This window comes from Equus asinus, chromosome 13 (genome assembly GCF_041296235.1).
Source record: "Equus asinus isolate D_3611 breed Donkey chromosome 13, EquAss-T2T_v2, whole genome shotgun sequence".
In the NCBI taxonomy this organism is placed as follows: Eukaryota; Metazoa; Chordata; class Mammalia; order Perissodactyla; family Equidae; genus Equus; species Equus asinus.
Window position 1 is genome coordinate 40412549 of NC_091802.1, and position 8872 is coordinate 40421420.

Sequence of the window (8872 nt, forward strand, 5' to 3'; positions counted from 1 at the left end):
GAAATACATATACAGCAAAATGATTAGCACAATCAGTTTAGTGAACGTCAAGAAAAGCAGTTCTTTGTCAGAGAGAATTTAATATAAAGAATGGTTTAAGGAGATATTGGAAGATTGAAAAGGTGAGAAGATAGGACCACCATGATTCACCTTTCAGGAATGAAGGTTGGGGTCACTACCCAACCAGATAAAAAACTGTGACCAGCTGAGAGCCTGGCCTTGAGTGTGTGAGTGTATGTGGGGTGGTGGGTAGAAGAGACAAAGCTTAATAACAAACACAACTATCTCATAATAACGTATTTGTATTTGTCTCAAATTAGTGTCATTGAATATGAAAACACTTATTTCTTCAGAATAAAGAGAATGGTCATCTCAGATTATGAACAATACCCTGGGTGCCAGGGACATGGTTAACTTTGTTAGATAATAAATATTTTAAAAGACAAGTGTTTTTAAAGAGCAGTCAGTACATACACAGTAGGAGCTCCAAGAGTCCTTACCCAGCTACATTGGATTCAGGGCTTTACGATGTGGTCTGTTAGGACTTCAACAGTGAACCTTAGAAGCCTGGCCCCCGAGGAGGGTGGCTGGTACACATATAAACAGACATGTGAACTAAAGTGGAGAGTCTCTGAACTCTGGGTAACATTTAGTGCCAGTTAGGGCATGGAGCCTTGACTATTGGGAAGTACATTCACATTAAAACAGGGCTTCAGTCATCACTTTGGGGTGCAGAGGGTAGAGTTTACCCAGCAGGAGTCCCAACCAAATGTCCTGGGAACCAGGGCTCAGGTCCTAGGAAAAACTGGAGCTCAAATCAGGAAGGAAACTGAGGAAGGCTGCTACTCGGTGAACATGGGTAACCCAGGAACCAGCCAGGGAACACAGGTGGTCTTAGGGGCAGAGAATAACTTTAGCCCTTACCTACTCCATATACTAGCAGAGTACCAAGTAAAGTCAGTTGGGTTCTTATTGGCTGAAGGATGTGATTGGGTTGACCCTACAAGTACTAGGTCTGTAGGACTGATCACTGGGCAGGGTTGGTGAGCAGGGACCTAGAGGTGTCTTTTTGGTCAAACTGGCATCACCACGTATCAACAGTGCTTCTCCTGTTCATCTGATAAACACCAGACAATTCTGTTGGGGTGATATGGGCAGAAGTAATATAGTAATGGGGAGAAAATAAGGGCAGATAAATGTGAGAAGTCAAGTGAGGAGAAAATGTGAAATTTCCAATTAACTTTATTTTGGGGGTCCTATTTGAGCTATTTCCGAATTTCCGGGATCAAAGAAATTCAAAGCCAGAGAACTGGGAGCTTTCCACATTCTGCGTATCTTTAAGAAAGACTAAGACTGGGGACTGACGGACTTTTTACTCAGTGAGATTACTGACGTTGGTCCAACACACCCACAAGATGAAAACATTTACTCACAGAAACCATAGAGACAATCATTCTGTCTTCAGAATTTCTAGGTAACCAATCTTCAAATGCTATAGTGTACTAATATTTAAGGTTAGAAACATCTAATTTAAATAAAGAATTCTGACCAAATTGGATAGTTTGCATCAGTATGAAAGTTTATTGAAAGTCATTAGTAAATGAGCATAGAAAGGTTTTTGTGTTTTTTTTCCCATTAAAGAACACTTTCTGGCAAAGTGAACAGAAGAAATATAGAAACCGCAAAACACCTTTTAGACACCTTATTTTCTAGACCATTAAGATTGAAGCGTTTTCCTGGAGAAGATGTTTCTCATGATTCTGTACATAATGGCCTGTGTGAAGGGAGACTCTTTCCTCTTGATGCGGTTTAATAGTAGTGTTTCTTGGTTTCTGATTCAACCATAGATGAAAGGACTCTACCGTCAGGTGCCACCTCTTCAATAATTGTCTTGATTACACTGGCTTTCTTAGTATCTGTATGCAAATCCCAAAAGAAAACGAGAATTCAACCCAAGCAATTTGTGGGGGTCCTTACTAATTAACAAGCAAATTTCTAAAAGAAAAATACACTAAATTTCAAAAAAGAAACTTCAATTTTTTTTATTTTGCTTTAAAAAACCAAAAACCCTCAGCAATGTTTAATCTACAGCATTTTCGACCACGCCATTTTCCCTTCCAGATTGGTGTAAGAGTACAGTTCATTAAAAAACGCAAGCGGGAAACTTCTGTAAGAGTTTAATTTTCTTAAACTGCTCTAGAGCTGAAAAAGCAACAAAACCATCACAGAAAGTCAAAACTAGTTCTGATTACCCCAGCTAGTTTCTGCTGACCTTGGTCCCTTAGATGAGGACTCGCCAGCGGACCCGGAAGACGAGGACTTGTGGCCTCCGCTGGAACTGCTGCCACCGTAGCCGCCGCCGGAACTGCCGCCGAGACCTCCGCTGGAACCGCCGGCCTGGCCGCCCCCAGAACTGCCGCCGTGTCCGCCACCGCTGGAGCTTCCGCCGCCGTAGCCGCCGCCGCTGGAGCTTCCGCCACCGTAGCCGCCGCCGGAACCGCCTCCGTAGCCGCCGCCGGAACTTCCGCCATAGCCGCCGCCGGAACTTCCGCCATAGGCGCGCCCGCCGCCGCGGGAACTACCGGGAGTAAGTGTCACATCGGTTAACTCTAACGTTGGGCGACGGTCGGTCGCTTTCCAGATTATTGTTGCTTTAGAAAATAAGCAAAACGTTGTTGGGAGAAAAGACAGCCTTGCCAACTATGAATTTAGAAATCCATTCTTAAAAAAATTCTCTAAAAACAATTCTGTATAGTATGCACAACCCTAAGGATCGTTCTCGGGCCAAATTCGTGGGAAGTTGAGACTGGTCACATCTGCCTTTTCCTGGGCTCTGCCTCCTCCCTTCTCCCCACTTTCTCCCATCCTGTGGCACTTCCTCGGGTTTTGGAGAAGCCTTGCAATTTGGAATATTGCATCTAAGCAGTGGGGATCCTTTAAACACTTTTGTCATTTACCTTCCCTCTCCTTCTAGCAGGCTGCGGTAGGTTTGAATTTCATTCTCCAGTCTGATCTTAATATCCAGGAGTTGCTGGTACTCAGCATTCTGGCACTCGGTTTCTGCTCGAATCTGCTGTAGTTGTTCCTCCAGAGAGGAGATCTGAGCCTGGATCTGTGAGAGCTGTACACAGTAGCGGCCTTCCGTTTCTGCCAAGGAGGCTTCCAGAGATTGTTTCTGAAAAAAGGAGAGAATATATTGTGGCTTAGCCACCTCCTTGTTCAGTTGAGTACAGTGAAGCTTTTCAATAATTTAATACGACATCATGTAGAAGAATAAAGAAAATGAATAGAATGTGTTTTTTTGCTTAATGGCAACATTTCAATTTCAGCACTTTTAGATCAATGCCAATAATGCTTTTCTCCGGTTAACAAAGAACTCCAATTTTATTTCTACTTTCTTAGCCCAACTCTGCATTTTGTTTTGTGTTGGGTTGCATATTCTCATGTGAGCATGAAACTTTGTAGGAGAAAATCGAAGTCATTTTATAAGACAGTTCTTAACATACCAGGGCCAATTGGGACTGTAGTTCAATCTCCAGACCTTGAACAGTGCGTCTCAATTCAGTAATCTCAGATTTATGGCTGGACATTTGTTCGATGTTACTATTGATTTCTGTAGTCAGTTCCTGGCTCTAGAGTATTAAAAACAGGGGAAAGATGAAGAAAATTGGACATGATAACCAAACCGAACCTCCATTGGCTTCAGTATGAAGGAAGATGCATGACCTTTTCATTGAACCAGGCCTCAGCGTCTTTGCGGTTCTGTTCAGCAAGTTGTTCATACTGATTTCTCATGTTATTCAGAAGTTCGGTCAGATCAACACCTGGGGCAGCATTCATTTCCACATTCACGTCACCAGTGGACACGTTTTGGAGGTCTCTCATTTCCTGTTTGAGGATCAGAAAGATTTAATAACTGCACTGTGATTACAATGAGCCCCTTTTGTTTTGGCTAGGGAAAGTATAACTTTCTGTGTCACCTCCTCATGGTTCTTCTTCAGGTAGGCGAGCTCTTCAGTCAGGCTCTCAATCTGCATCTCTAGGTCAGCCTTGGTCAAGGTCAGCTCGTCCAGCACCCTGCGCAGGCCATTGATGTCGGCCTCCACGCTCTGGCGCAGGGCCAGCTCATTCTCATACCTGAAACAAGCGTGATCCAAATACTGGCTATAACTTATACTGGAGGTGTACCCAGGTAGAGACTGTTTAAAAAGTAAGTATAGAGTTGATTTCCCATCATGGCAACATTTATCATATACAATTTCACATAGGGATGTTAGTGGTTTAATGCAAAGAAGCTTAGTGGTTACTTTAAAATGCATTTTCTTCTTTTAATATTGCCCAAAAGGTAGCATTGAAATGGAGGATTTCTCTGATGACTCCAATAGTGTTTGACTTTGAATGAATTCAGGAAAATGTAAATGCTATTGTGGGCATGCAAAGTCATTGTTAAGAACAAGGTCTGTATCTGTTGGGACAGTATTGTACCACATTCACTTAGCTTACTTCAGCCTGAAGTCATCAGCTGCCAGCCTGGCGTTGTCGATCTGAAGCACCACATTGGCATTATCATTGGTTAGATTGATGATCTGGAGAGAGAGGCAAAGAAATTAGATACAGATATGGCTTTTATAGAGGCATGCATAGATGAACTGCGTTTTTATGTTGTTCTCTTGGAAAATCTGGGAGGCATTTCTTAAAATATGAAATATGACAGACTTACCCATTTACTGAAACTTGAGTTATTTGTTCTCTTGAAGTTTCTATACTCTTTGATTTCCGTGTCATCCCTTTCTGAAAACTAACTGGCCTTATTTGGATGTGTTCCAGCTAGTGTGTCCCCCCGTTTATACTTTGTGATTTCTCTGTATTTCAGCGAACTTTTGACTGATTCATACGTGTTTTTGCTTTAACTTGTCATAAATATATCTTCTGAATGAATACACTGTGAACCGGCACACAGTAGGTGCAATTCACAAATTCGCTAGAGCCAAGCAATACCCCATTTGCATACTAGAGAATTCATGTTTCTTGCAATGAGTATTTTTTTGTTATCAATCTGAATAAATTTTGTTCTGGTTCATTTCATAATTCTTTCAGTTACTATATTTGAAATATCTAGTGTATTTTAACTATAGACTCATTATACACTCATTGAGCCCTAAAACCTTCTCAGTAATCTGCCATCCTATAAGCGAAAGAACACACTCGTTGGATGAAGATTGCAATGACCATAGCCTCACAAATATCTTTGATGAGACTTGGTTATTTTTGGAAGCAATAAAGTCAGATAGGCAAACACAGTGAATAGCTATACTGTGCTTAATTTAAGTTCATCCGCCTGGATTACGTTGATGAGAAATAGGCCTAAAGTTGGATTTTCAAAATGCCGCTTACCTGATTTTTAAGATCTTCAATGATTTGGTAGTATTTGCTGTAGTCACGAGGCTCCCGCTGGCCTGCGTTGCCATGCTTTTCATACCACTCCTTGATTTTGCCTTCCAGCTCATAGTTTGATTCTTCCAGAGCCCTAACTTTGTCCAAGTAGGAAGCCAGGCGGTCGTTCAGATTCTGCATGGTTACTTTTTCATTTCCAGAAAGAAGGCCGCCATCTCCTCCAAATCCACCACCGAAGCCTCCTCCAAAGCCGCCCCCAACGAAGCTGCCTCCTCCGAAGCTGCCTCCTCCGAAGCTGCCTCCTCCAAAGCTGCCTCCTCCGAAGCTGCCTCCTCCGAAGCCCCCACCTAAGCTGCTGCTTCCATAGCCTCCAGCAAAGCTGCCTCCACCAAAACCTCCTCCTGATCCTCCTCCATAGCCTCCCGATGAGCCACCAAAGCAGCCTCCACCAGAGCTGCCACGGCTAAAAGAGCCACCACTGAACCCCCCTGAGCTAAATCCTCCAGCAAAGGAGCCTTTGCTGCTTGAAATTCTGAGAGACGATCCCCCTCCTCCTCCGCCTCCACTGCGGGAGGAAGAGTATTGCTTGCGTGAGCTGTATCGAACAGACATGGTGATGCTGTTTAGCCCAGAGAGTGCCTGCTACCAAGGACAGTGACAAGCCTTTATATACTGACAGGGTGTGTCCCGTGTGTGTTGGAGTTTGCTTGCTTGCATGATTTTCTTTTTGCCAGTTTAGCATCTTTGGCTTATGATTGCATAAGTTTTCTTCAGTAATCACCAATTCCAATAGGCATGGTTTTGAATTTGCCCTAGGAACAAACAGGAGGTTTGCTATGTTGAAATTGAAAATGGGTGTAGTTCAGGTGAGTGTGTGTTTCATTATGTTTTTTCATCTTTTGAAGACCATTGGGCAACTCTTAAAATCCTGTCTTTTCTCAGCACTATGTAGGTAGCACAGAACGTTCTCAAAGTTTGGAAAAAGAATTTTAGCTACAAAATTATAGTTAAAATAAGATGTTTGTTTAAAAAATGTATATTTTAAACAGTTTCAATTAATTGGAACAAGAATTAGCATGAAGCCTTCCAGAATCATGCTATAATAAGGATCTTGTACAAAACTGTAAGCTGCCAAAATGAAAATACAAAACATATGCTAAACAATTTAATTAGTGTTTAAAAGTTGCCACACGTAAAATATTAAAGCCATAAGGGCACAATTTAGGAAGTATATGTGCGTATGTTTATAGGGAATCTTTTAATTTATTTGGAGAATGAAAGTATATTGATATTTTGCCTGGGAAATTGGAAGTGAGGAATTATTTAGGAACCTTTAATTTAATGATGCTATTCTTTTTAACATAAAAAAATCTAAACTCATGAAGTTCTCTTGGAATCTTTTTGACCTTTAAATTCATTGTACTCAAGGCTTATTTGAAGAGCATAATGCAGAAATTCTTGGCCCCAGATATGAAGAACTAACCTCTAGTAGGTTCTTTATACTAACTTTGATAGAAAAGGGAGAATTTAAATGTGATTTTGAGTAAAAATTTGTTTGCAAGAATAAACATCCAAATTAGACCATAATACTTACTCCAAAAATTATGACCTAGACTGTGAACATATGTTTCCAAGCTACATTCTTTTTCTCAAAAAAATTTCTCTGTATATACTGTGATATATTTGGATATAGAATTTGGTATAACACTTTATATATACATATGTGCAGTATTTAATTGGGACCTTACAACATGACGTAAAATTGTTTCATATCTATTCACAGGCTAAGACATTTATATTGTTCAAAAATACATATATACATATATACATGCATTTTACAATTCTACAGTGCTATTTGTGATGCTGTGATTTTATAATCTCAGAAACAAGCTGCTGAGATATGGCTGGTTGTTATTATCTGTAGTTTATAGAGGAGGTAGTTGAAGCTGAGAGAGGTTATGATTCTGCCCAAAGAGATATAGTAGGTGGTTGAACTGAGGTTAGAAACTTGGTCTTTGATGCCCGGTGTTTTGCTTTTTCTTACTCTACCAATATATATGTATGTGTTCTGGTGGATTTGGTGTGATAGAACTGAATGCCTCTATTTCTTATCATAAACTTCTCCACATGGGAAAAAACAAAACAAAAACAAAAAGTACTTGGAAGCATGAAAATATTGAAAAGGTATTTGGCAGGCACTCTTCTATGAGGAATTGCTTTTCAAATTCAGTTTGTAGCTGCACATTCCAGTTTATGAAAACTGTAGAAATAGGTTCTGCAGGGAAACGGAATGTGGTTGGGAGCATTAATGAAGAGTTGATTGTCAGAGTGGAGCTTACTACCCAACAAATGACAGCTTCTCCAACTTGTTAGCACATGCAACTGGGGCGGTAGTTGAGAGAAAAACGAAACCCAACCATGGGAATTGATCCTTGATGAAGATAACATGCAGTAAAGAAAGGCTATGATAATCAGGAAAGGAAAATACAAGATTATACTAAGTTCAGAGAGCATGTTGAAGCCTTGATATTAATGAAAGCGTTTGGAAAGAAAAGTTTTAATTAAAGAGAGATTTTGATAGGTTTTACCCGTAATTGTTGCAAATTTTGGATCTTGATCGTACCAGATTTGCTTTAGTATTAGCCTTTTATTTCTTCTCCTGGTGGGAAAATATAAAAATTTCCCTCTAGTTTCACTTAGTTAACAAACGGTATGAAGAGATCTATTACGGTCATATCAAATCAAAGAATATGTGAGAGGAAACTTTTGCATAAAAGTACAAGAGAACAAATACGTGTATAGAGACTCTTCTAATACTGACTGTCACATTTCATTTAAGCTACCTTTGATGTTATTATCAAAGATTACTTATTAACTTGTATACTCTAGAAATTGATTTGTTTTTATTTTCACTGTCATTTATTGAAATCAGCCTTTGGCGTGAGTGACATTACAGAGGTGCCATGGAATAATTCTGCAGCTAAATTGAATGAAAATGTACGACTGTCAATTCTAGTCTTGGCACCTTTTACACTTGGTTACCATATTCCAGTGAAACTATAATTTCTTTGTTTTCCATTTTTATTTTGTCTCTCTTTAAGGCACGTTGATAGGCGTTTAGAAGGTAGAAAGATGAACAAGATTCAGCTCCTGTCCTTAAGGATCTCACCAGTTGTTACGGTACTTGAGGATTCTGAACATAAGCTGTCAACTTAAGTGCTATGCTGTGCAAATGGGAAATGAAGTGGGAGGGAGGTGTGGCGGGGAGAAGGAGTTAACATTTCCTGAACATCTACTATGTTCTAGTTGGTTTACTCTCCTTTAATCTTCCCCCCAATTCCCTGTGACAGGTATTATTTACCTCATTTTATAGCTTAAAGAAATTAAGCTTTAGAAAGCTTTAAGAATTTTCCCAGAGTAAGACAGCTGGTTTATGCTAGAGCCTGGTTTTGATTCAGGCCCATTTGCTTCAAAGATG

General features: G+C 40.2%; 1 protein-coding gene across 2 annotated transcripts; it reads right to left on the reverse strand.

Annotated features, from left to right (window-relative positions):
* Positions 1–1558: 1558 nt before the first annotated feature.
* On the reverse strand, positions 1559–8268 carry LOC106826315 (keratin, type I cytoskeletal 10). 2 transcript variants are annotated; one of them, XM_014833571.3, is made up of 8 exons: positions 5395–8268; positions 4504–4586; positions 3981–4137; positions 3727–3888; positions 3507–3632; positions 2958–3175; positions 2273–2578; positions 1559–1916 (listed from the first exon to the last, which is right to left on the reverse strand). In XM_014833571.3, exons 1-8 carry the CDS (start codon positions 6004–6006, stop codon positions 1910–1912), a joined length of 1671 nt encoding a protein of 556 aa, XP_014689057.3. In that variant the 5' UTR covers positions 6007–8268; the 3' UTR covers positions 1559–1909. The 2 variants fall into 2 exon arrangements, with proteins under 2 accessions (XP_014689057.3, XP_014689055.3); XM_014833569.3 differs by having other exon boundaries at positions 2253–2578.
* Between the last annotated feature and the right edge of the window lie 604 nt (positions 8269–8872).

Bases quoted from the DNA above. Each gene is read 5' to 3' on its own strand.
- LOC106826315 (XM_014833569.3), bottom strand. From the start codon at position 6,006: ATGTCTGTTCGATACAGCTCACGCAAGCAATACTCTTCCTCCCGCAGT. The intron at 3,633-3,726 runs GTCATGCATCTT...TTAATACTCTAG, and splicing joins AGGCCTGGTTCAATGAAAAG to AGCCAGGAACTGACTACAGA. The intron at 2,579-2,957 runs GTAAATGACAAA...TACTCCCGGTAG, and splicing joins CTGCTAGAAGGAGAGGGAAG to TTCCCGCGGCGGCGGGCGCG.